Genomic DNA, 15,000 nt, shown 5'->3' with positions numbered 1-15,000 from the left:
AGCCCATTTTCTTGTCTAACATGTTGTTCTGGGTTTGTGGAGTTCGGTGCTCTCTGATTGGCTGTAGAGGAACTGGAAGATTGGGAGGGACTGCTGTCTGAGGGGGTTTCCGATGTTAGGCAGCCATGGCTTTTTTATGCTGTTATTTTGTTCCTTGGAGCCTTGCCGACAAAATGGAGCATTGCGTAAGTATGGATTTATTAATATTTGACTTGACTTTCATCAATTTAAAGGTAAGAAGCACCGATTCAACTTTAACTTTTCTATATTGTGTGTTATAGTGTTTCCAGTGTTAGTTGAACCTTAAATTGTTTAGGTTTGTCTAGGTTCTGTATCGACTAGGAGATGATTGCAAACGTTTCACTGTTCCACCGGCGGTCAGCAGGAGCGAACAGGTTGTTTGACTTCTGTGTCTATTTAGATATTTGCTTGTATTTATTGAGTAAAGGGATCAAGTGTCATCACAAATGGTGTAAGAGTCACACAGTAAAGTCTACAAAAATCACAGTGTAATCATGCAAGCCACAAACCCCCACATTTTATTCTTAAAAGAACATAGAAAACATTCCAACACATCTCCATCACATGATGAAACACAGGAAACCAGGTTTGGGAGAGAAATGTTTTCCTGTATACTATAAATTTTGTTTACATGGGACACATTACACATGACAAGGACACATTACCAGACTATCACGAAAATGTTTCTTTAAGATTCATGCTCATTAAGTTTAAGGCCCAAAGCAACAAGGACGAAAAAATCATTATTATCATTAATATCATTTTTTATTAATTGTTTATTACTGTTTCTTTATTTCTAATATGTGCATACATGCGTAAGATTCAAGCAGATGTGATTTAAAAGCTTGTCAGTCATGTATGGTTCATGTTGAAGGTCTGATGTCCCAACACTCAAATAGCCACACTGTTCTCTAGCTCTGCTGGATCCAAGTACGGGTATGGGAGTTTCAAGGGGCTGTTTCTGGCTTTGATGTCAGAACTTAAATTTTTCAGCTCTGCTTGAAAATCTTTTACCAGCTGACAGGGAATCTGCTCACTGAAGTGTTCTTCTGGGTACTGGCCAAAAGGAACCTGATGAAATAAATCGCACATTAAAAACTTATTATATCAGTGTTTAAAACAGAGCATGTTTCCAATGCTATGTAAAGCTGCAGTAAGTTCAGTGTTACATGTACATCATATAAGTTACATTTTAATTAGGTTGTACGTTTTGTAGGTGATTAGAGTACTTACAAAGTCAGTGGACTGTTTGCTGAGCAGCCACATTGTGGCCATGCCCTGAACTGTTGTGTTGACATCAGGAAACATCTGCAGCATCGTTTCCTCACTTGTTGTTCCTTTTCTAGTAGGTGGAGGAAGTTGCAAAGTGATGGGAGTGTTGGGCATCCAGCCACCATAGTCGTACTACAGTAAACAGAGTCATGGATGCTTCTTAATTACTGATGGAAATGTCAACAGCAAAGCCTAAAGAGATCTTATATCATTAGTAATTAGTACTTGAATATTTATATTTAAATTACTCTACTACTGTAAATGAACAATAATACTGTAAGTCTGCAGAAGACGTGAAATGCTTTAAGAAAATGCCAGCGTGCTGTAAAATGTTATGATTATATTTATTTAATATTAATTTTTGTACATACAAAATAGACAATTCACTTGGTGGATCATGACACTTTTTTTACTGTACTGTAAGTGAATACATCCTCACAGAGTTGTAATATCAATGTGAGTTAAAGGCAGCTAACAGTCACTCATTTTGGCCTGAATACGTTAATTCTTCTGCAGTTCTGGAACTGCACCAGCTCACCGACCCATTCACTGATCATCCCAGAGGACTCACCTGTCCAGAGTTCACAGCTGCGTGCTGGCATGAGCCAGAGAAGATCACCATGGTGATGAACTTGGTTAACTCCGTCATGGTGGAGAAACTCTGTGGAATTCCTTAAAAATTACACAGAATTAGCTGCATTACTAATTACATAAAAAAACAGATTAATATATTATATATGTATAATGTAAGTATACATAATTATAATATGTATAATATACTATAAAAGCTTAAATAAAAAAATATATATATTGGTACATGCATAAGTCATTCATCATCAAGGATGTGTGCAATTTGCCTTTAACACGAACCTGTGTCTGACTGGGAAAGGAAGCCATGTTCAAAGATTTCCCCAATCCATTTCTGCAGCTCAGAGTCTTTCTCAACATCGGTATCACACTTGTAGTAGTGGCCAATGATCCCTTCAACAAACCTACAATACGAGAAAGATTTACCATTAACAAGTTATGGTTGTTTTTAAACTGTACAGTTAGACAGTTAATAAAAAAAGCTACTCTTCCAGTAAGACAAAGTGGAAAATTATCCAAGTTTGAATAAAATTAATGCAACCATTGGCTGAGTGTCTAATCTGTCCTGTCCTCATCATCTTTCCTCTACTGATAAAATGGTATCTTACTATTAAGAGACTGGAAGCTTCTAACAATACTGAACCTGTGGATGATTTCCCACAGTCTGAGTCCATCATCCTTGTAGTAAAAGTTTGGCACAGCCTCCAGTCCTCGCTCAGCAATGTCCTCTGGTAAACAGAGGGAGCTGTAGGTCATCGAGGACAGAGATCTCTTCAGGATCGTGGTCATTCCCTCACCACCAGAAGCTGAAAACTAGAACATACACAAATATTGTTTAAGGTTTTAGGAAGGAAATGCATTTGTTCAACAATGATGTACTACAGTAAATGTGTTGATGATTTTCTACCTTTGTGAAAATTCCAGTCTCAGATATTAGGAACAGTCGAGCTAAGTAGTTGATCTGCAGAGTGTATCGAGTGTGAGGGATGAGGAGCTAAAGGAAAAGAGAACTCTGTTACAAACCATTCAGCTGTGTTATACAAGAACATTAATGCATTTTAGTGTGAAGGAACTATATTTAGTTTGACTTAGTTGAGTGATTTGCAGGCACCTTGTACAGTGGATGCACCATCGGCAGGTTGCGCAGCAGTGACACTGCAAAGACTTCAGCCAGCAGGTGGGTTCGCAGCAGGTGAGTGTTGAGCTGATGCTCAGTGAAATCTGCACTCCTCACAAAGATCTTGGCCGTTAACCAGTCGTACTCAGAATCAGAGGGTAGAAAGACTGGGTTGTCGTCTGCTGGGGTCTGCTTCAGCTACAGGAGACAAGAGATGTGCTGCATTTTAATTTGCTCTAAAGACACTGAGTCCCTCCTACAGGTCAGAGCTGATCATTAGCTGGGGCTCATCTCACCTGTATAGCAAGTGGCATCATATTAGCATCAGGGGTTCTGTGGAGCAGGACCAGAGGAGCAGTCAGGTACTGCTGCTTCCCATTGATGGTGTTTGCTTTGACTCCATCCAGGTTCTTGTAGTCACACAGGAAGATGTTGCCTTTCTGTTGAAATACTGGGGCGCATTAGAAATTCTTTGACTTATGTACATAGTGTGGATATTACATTTGACCCTGTGAGAGCAATCACAGGGTTTTTAGAAGCATGAGACAGTTACCTTAATTTCCTCTGCCAAGCTGTACTGACCACTAGGGAAGACCATGTCATCAGTGACAGACAAGTTACTGGGCAGAGCAGAGCAGCGTCGGATCAGTCTGGGGTTGACACCGTTCAGGAACTGGTAGCCAAAGAAAGCGTCCTCCTTCCAGTGTTCCTCAACATACTCTGGAAAGGAACAAGAGCTGAATGACAGGAACAGGAAAATGAAAACCAATGTGTAAAATGTGGGCTGGTGGCTCAATGGGTAAAGCGTTACACACTAGGTCCCGAGGGCCCTGCTCACTGCTACCCCCAGTGAGGGTATGGGTTAAATGCAGAGAGTATGATTTCCCCAATAGGATCAATAAAGTTTGTCTGATTTTATTATTCATCTTAAAAGACAAGATAAGACGCTGTTCTGCTGAATTCATGTCTTGATAATAACATTTACTGTTGTAAAAGTTGTTGTTATTTCTAAAACTCACAAATAGAATAGAGGCACATATTTCTATCTAAAAGAAAATCAGAAGTAGTCGCAATACCAGGAACTGTAGTTTTTCTCCAGAACACCCGATGGAAAGATTCCAAATCTGGCCACTTCTTGTCGCAATTAGCATATCCCTTAAGGTTCAGCTCTGCCAGACTAGTAAAAGAAAGAAAACACTAATGTTATGATACAGCAAACATGTTACAGAATGTGAGTGAAGTAGATTCATATGGACTTAAAACATATGACAGAACATTAAGGCTTTACCCTGTGGCTGCTGTGAACTTAAACTCTGCATCCTTGGTGAAGGAGAACTGGACCTCAGCCGGCAGAGATAGATGGTCATTTGCTTTAACACAATGAGGGATTCCCTCTGTATAAACAGCCCAGCGATAGTCTGTCTCTCTCTTCTTCATCTCCTGCTGGCGACTATAAGCTGCAAGGTGATGAGTGTCTTCAAACACTTTCATGGCTTACAAGACAAGAAAACAGAGTAAACACTTTTTTTAATTGAACGGCATGCAATGTATTGTAGCCTGTAGACGCACAAAAACTTTAACAATAAATAAAATAATGTAGAATTGTAATAATATGACATATACACTGTATTGTCTCTCAAATTTCAATTTACAATCAAAAACTGCAGTACTTCTTGAGTGGTGTTTAAAATATACAGCTGCTGTTGAACCTTAGGAGGTAAAAACAAGGCTAAAAGAAATATTAAATTTCTCATTAGAGATCTTAAATTTCCTATATACATCCTAAAAGTGGTGTGCGTAAGGAAAATAGTATGGCACCAACAATGGACTCTTGTGGAACAAGCTAAAGATAGATCTCAGAATAATCACCAGCAGTAAATCTTTTTTCTGACAAACCTGTGGCTTCTCGGAAGTAATGAGTCTGATCATTATTGATCCAGCGGTAGACAGGGAACTTGTAGGTGTTTCCCTCAGGGCTCTTCACTTCTACCTTGGCAGGAAACCAATTGTCTTCTATCATGAATAGAGAAGGCTGTTTGTCTAACTCTATCAGAACCAGGTTTCCAAGGGATGCAGGGCAGGAGACAGTAAAGGTAGAAACCTGGAGTGATGACAAAAAGGTATGAGATGTTTGAGATATTTATTTTTAAGAAGTCTGAGATATTTAACAATCAAGACAACAAGCAACAAATAATCTGAGATTACATCACAGGTGGTAATGGTAGAGTATTACATTAGTTGTACATTCAACCACAGAGAGGGTTGTTTTGAACTTACTGTTCCGCAGATGATAGCTGAGACCCCGTCCAAGCCCGTCAGCACCTCGCGATGGCTCTCTCCATCAGTGCCCACCAGCTTAATGTAGACGCTGTTCAAAGTTGTGGCACCAAGACAATCCTCGGTAGACACAGTCACTTCGTAATGCACCATGCTGGAGTGTAGAAGAATTCTAGTAGAGAAATAAAAAATATTCTAAGCAATGATCTGGGTGTACTGTAATAAGAACATGCACTGTTTCCATCCAATCATAATCAAAAAGAACATATAAAGCTTTTATTGTCTTTAGTGACTTTTCTTGCTCATTTATTTCATTATTTTTATACTTTTATATTGGTTTATTTTAGCATAAAAAGGTATATGAATGGTACAGTTTTATATTGTGAATCTTGAAATAAATATATATACCGTACATTATTGATCATACATTAGAAAGCACAAAAAACAAGCTTTCCTTTATCATTTAGAAATAATTCTTTGTACATGTACAAGTATTTAACTAAGTTTAAGATACTGTAAAGTGGTTACTTGCCTTATACTGTTGATTTACTGTAATACAAACCAACTACTAAAATCATTTAAAAAAGAGGATCTTACTGTACCTCTGAAAGATGTTCCTTTGATGAACTGGTCTGGGGTTGAATTGATTGAGTTCATGCCTCCTCTTTAAATATATGCAGTTTTGAAGGTGTGTCTAGTGATGATGATAAAAAAGTGCAAGACAGGTAATCTAATGTAATGATAACTAAACCTCATTAAGGTGGTACTAGTTCATTGAATTACTCAAATACAATAGGTTCTAATTACAGCGAATGTGTGTACCTGTGTAAGTGTGTGGTTTTATTATAAAATAAAGCCAAAAATCTGGAGCCCAAATAATGGACACGCACTCTGCAACTTTTATATATACTGTGACAAATAGAATGTGAATTAATAGTGAGGCACTGCAGCATTTTAAGGCAGGAAACAAAGTGCATTACTAAGATAGAATAAAACTATAATTAGGTTCAGTCAATAATTGAATTTAGGTAGTATCGATTTAATATTGTGGTGCCTCCACCAAAGCGGTTGAGGGGCGGATAACCTCTGTAGAGACTCTTGCATGTGCGTCTCCATGTCTGACCTCTGTGATATCCAGCAAGTATTTGCCATCAAATTCTATGTCATGTTCTGTGAAGGGGTCAAAAACTTCTTACTTGTTATCATCACGTGGTGAACTGGACCTCATCTCACAAGGTGAAGAAAGAGGGTTATCTACCTTATTGAAGTGGGGAAGTCCCTCTATGTAAACAACCCCGCCGGAAAAACAAAAAAAAAGTATCACATTGAGGAAGACTCTAGACCCTGTAGTGGTGTATTTTCATAAACCTGCCAGGGGTAACTATAAATGAATAGAGTGTATTCAGCCAAAGGTGTGGGCAATTTGGATAAATCATTTAATTTCGTGATGTGTAAAGCTGAAATCAAAAACAAATATATACTGTGAAAATTACAGTTAACATGTTTAACTTTATAAGTGTGTTCTTTTATTTGTTTTATTGTAAACAATTTTTCTGTCATTAACAGTACCTTTTAAATAATTAGCTGCATACAGTACAGTATGTACAATACATTTAGATTACAGTATGATAGAGCTCTGTTGATCCTAAACATCTTTATCTTTGTAAGTGTGTTGTTTTAGGTATTGTTTTACTCTAAACAACATGTGACAGACTTTGAAGGCGTTTTCCTGTGGCTGTTGTAAACGCTAAGTCTGTAGCCTTGATAAAAGAGAACTGGACCTCACAAGGCCAAGAATGCAGGTTACTGTATCTGACTTAATGCGGTGGGAAATTCCCTCTATGTAAACAAGCCAACCAGATAAAACAGGAAAAGTATCACATTGAGGAACTTGAACGCTGTCTAGACACTGTAGTGGTGTATTTTAATACACCTGACAGGTGTAACTACAAATCATGAATAGAGCGTATTCAGTCTAAGATGTGGCCAATTTGGATGCATGCAAATTTTTGTAATGTATAAGTCTAAAACCTGTGCCCTGTCTGAACTCTCACTATATAATATATATACTGTAAGATAGTGTTTCTCTGTCTGTTTCATCTCCTGTTGGTAACTTTTAGCTGAGAGGTGGAGGATGTCTTTGCACTTTCATGGCTTAAAAGACCAAAGTAGTTCAAAATAAACCTTTTTTTAAAAGTTTATGAATTGTTTCTTGTGTGGGTGTTTACAACACACAGCTAATGAGTCACAGAAGCTGATGTTGGCCCCCAGGGGGTAAAAACAAGGCTACAAACCCTAATGTCTTAAATGTCTCTTTTCATTGAGATGTAGGAAATTTAAGGCTTTGAAGGACACTATGCTTTAATGTTGTTCAATTATGACAGTCATAGGTTAATAGAATTTTTCACAGAATTACTTACTACAGTAGATTTGTGGATCATGAAATATGCTACAGTACATTTACTAAAACCAGATCCTAAAGGTAGTATGTGAAGTATAAGGAAGAGAAAATTGGAACATGTTGGGACACAAGATGATAAACATTCACCAAAAACTCAATGATGGAATCCTAGTTACATTTTAGAGTTAGATCTAAGCACAAACACCAACACAAACAATGTAAATCAGGACTACCTGAAGCTTAAATCTAGAGGTTACTGTACATGAGTCTAATGCAATAGACTTACTGTATTTCAGGGTTGGTTCCAAGTTTCATCAAGCGCTCTTGTGTAAAAAACCCTTTGTAAATATAATTATGATATATTATATAATATATATTATTATATTTTGCATTGTGTTGCAAACAGGGAAGAAACTTAAAGGAACTATTTTTCAAAGAGTTAACGCCGGGAGGTACCTGTCACGGTCACAATATTGTATCTTGGTACAATAATTTATAATCAGTCCTTGAGCTAGTATAAGATACAGTGGTATTTGGGAGCACATGTACTGTACTGTATGTACTGTAATCAATGTAAAATTGTAAAATTTAAGGTTACCGTGTTGAATCATTTCAGTGAATAGTTCAGAATGTAGAAAATATTATTACATGAATTTGCTTTATTCATTCAATTTTCCATCATTCAAGTGTACAAACACACACTTTTGTTCTTAAGATGACATTGTACCATTTTAAGGAAAAACAATGATGATACGAGGTGAAAGCACGTCTCAAGATGGAATTGACCCAAAGTGTAGCATCACTTCCTCTTAACATAAGTCTGTTAACACTGTAAATTCACTTTATTGTGGTTCTGATGATGTCTCATGTCCCAACACTCAAATAGCCACACTGTTCTCTAGCTCTGCTGGATCCAAGTACGGGTATGGGAGTTTCAAGGTGCTGTTTCTGGCTTTGATGTCAGAACTTAACTTTTTCAGCTCTGCTTGAAAATCTTTTATCAGCTCACAGGGAATCTGCTCACTGAAGTGTTCTTCTGGGTACTGGCCAAAAGGAACCTGATGAGATCAATCGCACATTAAAAACCTTGTTCCACAAACTTTCTAATCTTGTGTAAAGCTGCAGTAAGTTCTGTACACCAGTGTACTGTATATAAGGTGAATATTATTAATGTTAATGTAAGTAGTTACTTACAAAGTCAGAGGACTGTTTGCTGAGCAGCCACAGCGTGGCCATGATCTGAACTGTTGCATTGACATCAGGAAATGTCTGCAGCATCGTTTTCTCACTTGTTGTTCCCTTTCTGGTCGGTGGAGGAAGTTGCAGGGTGCTGGGAGTGTTGGGCATCCAGCCACCATAGTCGTACTACAGTAAACAGAGTCATGGTTGCTTCTCAATTACTGATGGAAAAGTCAACAGTAAAGCCTAACAAGATTTTATATCATTATCATAATTTCTATCATCAGTAATTATTACTTGAATATTTATATTTCAATTGTGTACTGTACTACTGTAAATGAATTGTTATACTGTAAGTCTGCAGAAGATGTGAAACGTTTTAAAAATGCCAGTGTGCTATAACATGTTATGATTATGATTACTTAATATTCATTCTTGTACAATTCTTGTAAACAGTGAATGCAACATCACAGTTTCAATGCATATGAAAGGCAGTTTCTTTAACAGTCACTCATTTGGGCCTGAATACATTTAATCTTCTGCAGCACTAAAACTGCAGCAGCTCACCAACCCATTCCCTGATCATCCCAGTGGACTCACCTGTCCAGAGTTCACAGCTGCGTGCTGGCATGAGCCAGAGAAGATCACCATGGTGACGAACTTGGTTAACTCCGTCACAGTGGAGAATCTCTGTGGAATTCCTAAAAATTACACAGAATCAGCTACATCATGTAAAATTTTGAAAAATAAAGAATTAATATGGTATATTATATATTTTCTTAATAATAAAATACTAAATGAACTACTAAAATACTACAGAAGAATATATACTGGTACTTGCAAAAGTCATTCGTCATGAAGGATGTGTGCAATTTTCCTTTAACACGAACCTGTGCCTGACTGGGAAAGGAAGCCATGTTCAAAGATTTCCCCAATCCATTTCTGCAGCTCAGAGTCTTTCTCAACATCTGTATCACTCTTGTAGTAGTGGCCAATGATCCCTTCAACAAACCTACAATACGAGAAAGATGTACCCTTAACAAGTTATGGTTGTTTTCATATCAATATCGTACAAACTACTAAAACAATGAAGCACACTGAAAACTTCCAACAATACTGAACCTGTGGATGATTTTCCAGAGTCTGAGTCCATCATCCTTGTAGTAAAAGTTTGGCACAGCCTCCAGTCCTCGCTCAGCAATGTCCTCTGGTAAACAGAGGGAGCTGTAGGTCATCGAGGACAGAGATCTCTTCAGGATCGTGGTCATTCCCTCACCACCAGAAGCTGAAAACTAGAACATACACATATTGTTTAAGGTTTTAGGAAGGAAATGCATTTGTTCAACAATGGTGTACTACGGTAAATGTGTTGATGCTGTTCTACCTTTGTGAAAACTCCAGTCTCAGATATTAAAGAAAGCCGACCTAAAAAGTTGATCTGCAGAGTGTATCGAGTGTGAGGGATGAGGAGCTGAGGGAAAAGAGTACTCTGTTACAAACCATTTAGCTGTGTTATACATGAATATTAAGGTATTTTAGTTTGAAGGAACTATAATTGGTTTGACTTAGTTGAGTGATTTGCAGGCACCTTGTACAGTGGATGCACCATCGGCAGGTTGCGCAGCAGCGACACTGCAAAGACTTCAGCCAGCAGGTGGGTTCGCAGCAGGTGAGTGTTGAGCTGATGCTCAATGAAATCTGCACTTCTCACAAAGATCTTGGCCGTTAACCAGTCGTACTCAGAATCAGATGGTAGAAAGACTGGGTTGTCGTCTGCTGGGGTCTGCTTCAGCTACAGGAGACAAGAGATGTGCTGGGTTTGAGTTTGCTTTAAAGACACTGAGTTCCTCCTACAGGTCAGAGCTGATCATTAGCTGGGGCTCATCTCACCTGTATAGCAAGTGGCATCATCTTAGCATCAGGGGTTCTGTGGAGCAGGACCAGAGGAGCAGTCAGGTACTGCTGCTTCCCATTGATGGTGTTTGCTTTGACTCCATCCAGGTTCTTGTAGTCACACAGGAAGATGTTGCCTTTCTGTTGAAATATTAGGGAGCAGAAGAAATTCTGTCACTTGTTACATTTGACCCTCTGAGAGCACAGGGAAGAACATACTCAAAAACTATGTGCTGTGGTTCTTTGGTCTATTTTATTACATGAGTACGAGACAGTTACCTTCATTTCCTCTGCCAAGCTGTACTGACCACTGGGGAAGACCATGTCATCAGTGACAGACAAGTTACTGGGCAGAGCAGAGCAGCGACGGATCAACATGGGGTTGACACCGTTCAGGAACTGGAAGCCAAAGAAAGCGTCCTCCTTCCAGTGTTCCTCAACATACTCTGGAAAGTAGGAGCTCAACGTTGAATTTTTAAACTTTCAGCTTGTAATTATAGATGTGTATTCTTACTGTACATGTGACCATTAAGCTCAGGACTTTAACGTATGAATACAGTTTAAGGAGTTCAGTGACTGTGCAATACCTGAAATTTCAGCCCGTTTGCGCCAGAACACACGACTAATAGATTCAAAGTCAGTCCACTGCTCCTTGCAATCATTCAGTCCCTTCAGTTTCAGCTCTACCAGACTAGTAAATAAAGGAAATACTACTGTTATGATGCATGTTATGTGAGTATGATAAACGGTAAAATCCATGCTTTTGTAAAACATGTTTGCCAGATTTTGAAGGCTTTACCCTGTGGCTGCTGTGAACCTAAACTCTGCATCCTTGGTGAAGGAAAACTGGACCTCAGCCGGCAGAGAAAGATAGTCATCTGCTTTAAGACAGTGAGGGATTCCCTCTGCGTAAACAGCCCAGCTGAAAAAAAAAGACACATGGAAAAGTCTAGAAAATGTTGTGGACACGTCACCCAAAGGTGTCAGCAGTTCAGTCTTGTGCTCACCCTGAACTCTCACCTATAGTCCTGCTCTCGCTCCTTCATCTCTCGTTGGCGACTATAAGCTCCCAGGTGATTGGTGTCCTCAAAGACTTTCAAGGCTTAAAAAAGAAATCTATGTTGACATCTGAATCATTATATTGTCCGAACTGAGCTGTTTGTTGGTGGCTCCAGTTGTGAACAGATTGGGCACGGTAAGAGTAGGTTACCGACGCTTACAGAGGAGCCAGCTTGGCTGCATCGCGCTAGCGGTGGCTGAGACACGGACTGCACATGGGCAGAAACGCTGCAGCAGCTTCGGAGTGGTGCGTTTTAGATGCGAGCACACACGCATGATGGAACTCGAGTGTGAACAAGGAACAGTGAGTAGCCATAAAAACGCACAGCAGCAAACCACGCAAGCTCCAGCATGCACGCCAACAATATGGTACCATAGACTGCTAGGTTGTCCCAGGTTGTGTTATTTGTTTCTTGTAAGAGGGGGAATATTGTTTAGAATAAACTGACTTGTATTCTCCTAACTGCTTCTGCAGACTACACACAATGTCACACATAGGATAACATACGCTTCATTCATGCCAAAAACAAATGAGGTTTTTAACAAGAGACACAACTACATCTCCATGTCTGTTTCTGTGGTATGCTAAAGGATAATATAAGCATACTACAGTATTTGGGTGCGAAACTAACACTAACTAAGAAATGTTGTAGTACCTGATTCATGTCTAATCAGAAATAAGAGTAACTTCTTAATTTTTAGGTTTCTGTAAGTTTTAAATAAACTATATTATATTGTCCATTTTGTTGCTGTTAGTGTCCTGTTTTGCATCTATCTGCTTGCTGCACTGAAGCAGTGTCTGGTACAGATAAGCAAATTGTTACAGACCTGTTGCTGCTCTGAAGTAACGCGTTTGATTGTCATCAATCCAGCGGTAGATGGGAAACTTGTAGAGATTTCCCTCAGGCGATTTCACCTCGATCTTGGCAGGGAACCAAGCGCTTTCTGGAATAAGTACCAGGCGCTGTTTGTCCAGCTCTATCAGAATCAGTTTCCCAAGGGATGCAGGACAGGTCAAAGTAAAGGTGGACACCTGGAGCAATGACAAAAATATGACAAAAATATGTGAAAACCGAGTCACAGAAGAAGAACCTGAGGTTACAGATTTTTGGTTAAGCTCCAGTCACACCACCAGGTGGTGTACTGACTCCTACTGACTTGGATGAATATGTATGTATATACATAGAGCAGCCTGAGACGCATTAATCTTGCATTAACTCAAGACTTTGTTAAAGGGAAACTTTTGGGGACTGACCAAAACAATATTGGCTAGTATTTAGGGAGGGACACTAAGATTCCTCCATATTTTCTGTGCAGAGAAATTATCATTTATTCCTCTTCCAAGATACCCTGGCGGATTGTTTGCCGTGGGCTTACAGGCTAAGACTAATGCTCCCTGGTTTTCTCTGTACCTGCCCCAGCTACATTCAGGCTGAGAGGGGGCGGGGCCAGGTTGTGAGAGGGCGGGGTCGTGTCGAGGGGGCGGAGCCCGACTGCCGGAGCAATACTGCTCTGTTCGCTGTTCTCTGTTTTTCCTAATATACTCCTACAGCACTAATATTAAATGGCTGAATGTCCTGCTGTAGATTATATAGACGACAGCAAGTTCTACAGCACAGTCTGATATTCGTGGTTAGTTAGTTAGTTAGTTAGTTAGTTAGTTAGTTAGTTAGTTAGTTAGTTAGTTAGTTAGTTAGTTAGTTAGTTAGTTAGTTAGTTAGTTAGAGAAGTGTTTGTCTGTCTGCCAAACTGAACAACTTGTCATTTAGGGAGGTCAGAATATGTACTTACTGCTCCTCTGATGAAAGTTGTGGCTCCTTTTAAGCCCATCAGCCATTTGCGTTGGCTCTCCCCATCAGTGCCCACCAGCTTAAGGTAGATGTTATTCAAAGTCGTGGCTTGAACACGATTGTCAGTAGACACTGTCACTTCATAGTCCACCATGTTCACTCTGGAAGGTAGAAGAGTCCTAGTAGAGAGGAGTGATTTGGTTACACTCAGAACCTGAGAGCATCATTATCTTACAGTAGATCATTTGTAGCAAAACGAAAACACATTCTGTTGATTCACAGATAACAAAACAATTATTGCTTTATGCTGTTTTTCATTTGTTTCTGAAATCATTTCAAAAAGAAAAGGTTTTACCTCTGAGAGATGCTCCCTTGATGAGTTGCTATTTGGATTGAGCAAACCCACATACAAATTTAGTTGTGACTGTAAGAACTCTTTATACTGTAGCGCCACCCTATAGCTACAGTGCTATCTGAATGTACAGAAGCTGACAGTGGAGGCTTGCCAAGTCAGTAACAAGGAAAACTGAAGCTTACTCGAATGAGAGTGACCCTCCCAGATCTGACAACACCCCTCAGCTTCACAGCTGATACCGAAATAAACAACAGGTGTTTTTCAAGATTTTGCATCTCAAGTTGTGTAGAATGTCAAGCCACCTTGACAACAAACCTGTGCAACTTATTGACGCTGGTAAATTTCCTAAAAACTCCAGAAAAACTGTTAGATTACATGAAGAAATGGTCATTGAATCTCAAAGACTGCATCACAGTTCATTAGGCAATGGTGATAAAAGGTTTATAAGGGTGTACATTCATACACATTCTTCACAAAGGTGTTTTCATGTGTACAGTTTTATTTCAACATCAGCCTGTGTTTGAACCGAACTTTAATGAATAGAACAGAATAAATATTTTCATACAACATTATTAAAGAAAATATTATATGGTTGGACCTCAGCTCCTTTGTATTGGGTTTATCTCCACACAAACATATAAGCAATGTATACGAACATTGCTTGTTATTGACTTGGCATCCACTGTCATATTTTATATTTCCAGATTAGACTATAGGGTGGAGCTGAATTCCTAATAGTTTCTTTATCTATATGATGCCTTTAGGTAAAATGTAAATAAGTTAGTAAAGACGATGATGAAGGCTGTTAAGTATTGGTTCCAAAAATCTTGGCAGAGTTACAATTCTGCACCTTCAGGGATCCTAGATAGTGAGCGCTCCCTCCGCTTTGTTTATTAGTGGATCTTTGATACATTTCTCCAAAGGCAAAGTAGTCTAATGTAGTCTAAATAAAAGGTACAAGAAAAGCAAGCTTTCTATTTTAATCTATTTTATTTCACTGGCTGTCTAGCGACACATGGGCATGGCTCTCCTGACAACATGGACATGT

The 15,000-nt window shown here is 39.1% G+C and overlaps 2 protein-coding genes across 2 annotated transcripts; both read right to left on the bottom strand.

The window, feature by feature from the left end:
* Positions 1-470: 470 nt before the first annotated feature.
* On the bottom strand, positions 471-5,428 carry LOC114863344 (polyunsaturated fatty acid lipoxygenase ALOX15B-like). Its single transcript, XM_029164289.3, has 13 exons — positions 5,276-5,428; positions 4,895-5,099; positions 4,287-4,491; positions 4,075-4,175; positions 3,552-3,718; positions 3,295-3,438; positions 2,993-3,196; positions 2,789-2,875; positions 2,525-2,694; positions 2,164-2,285; positions 1,865-1,965; positions 1,255-1,425; positions 471-1,092 (listed from the first exon to the last, which is right to left on the bottom strand). Exons 1-13 carry the CDS (start codon positions 5,426-5,428, stop codon positions 913-915), a joined length of 2,010 nt encoding a protein of 669 aa, XP_029020122.1. The 3' UTR covers positions 471-912.
* A 1,818-nt stretch (positions 5,429-7,246) lies between these two features.
* LOC114863312 (hydroperoxide isomerase ALOXE3-like) lies at positions 7,247-14,966 on the bottom strand. The gene is made up of 15 exons (XM_029164287.3): positions 13,953-14,966; positions 13,599-13,776; positions 12,636-12,840; positions 11,769-11,850; positions 11,548-11,670; positions 11,336-11,439; positions 11,028-11,194; positions 10,746-10,889; positions 10,444-10,647; positions 10,240-10,326; positions 9,978-10,147; positions 9,746-9,867; positions 9,456-9,556; positions 8,871-9,041; positions 7,247-8,734 (listed from the first exon to the last, which is right to left on the bottom strand). The coding sequence occupies exons 1-15, from the start codon at positions 14,003-14,005 to the stop codon at positions 8,555-8,557; spliced, it is 2,091 nt and encodes a 696-aa protein (XP_029020120.1). The 5' UTR covers positions 14,006-14,966; the 3' UTR covers positions 7,247-8,554.
* Positions 14,967-15,000: the final 34 nt, after the last annotated feature.

Source organism: Betta splendens, chromosome 1 (genome assembly GCF_900634795.4).
Source record: "Betta splendens chromosome 1, fBetSpl5.4, whole genome shotgun sequence".
Taxonomy (NCBI): domain Eukaryota; kingdom Metazoa; phylum Chordata; class Actinopteri; order Anabantiformes; family Osphronemidae; genus Betta; species Betta splendens.
This window is presented reverse-complemented; position numbering and strand designations above follow the sequence as displayed.

Bases quoted from the DNA above. Each gene is read 5' to 3' on its own strand.
- LOC114863344 (XM_029164289.3), bottom strand. From the start codon at position 5,428: ATGGTGCATTACGAAGTGACTGTGTCTACCGAGGATTGTCTTGGTGCC. The intron at 4,492-4,894 runs GTTTGTCAGAAA...TTGTCTTGTAAG, and splicing joins TTACTTCCGAGAAGCCACAG to CCATGAAAGTGTTTGAAGAC. The intron at 3,197-3,294 runs GTGAGATGAGCC...TGTCTCCTGTAG, and splicing joins TGATGCCACTTGCTATACAG to CTGAAGCAGACCCCAGCAGA.
- LOC114863312 (XM_029164287.3), bottom strand. From the start codon at position 14,005: ATGTGGGTTTGCTCAATCCAAATAGCAACTCATCAAGGGAGCATCTCT. The intron at 11,671-11,768 runs GTGAGAGTTCAG...TTTTTTTTTCAG, and splicing joins GAGCGAGAGCAGGACTATAG to CTGGGCTGTTTACGCAGAGG. The intron at 11,440-11,547 runs GTAAAGCCTTCA...TTTATTTACTAG, and splicing joins AGGTTCACAGCAGCCACAGG to TCTGGTAGAGCTGAAACTGA.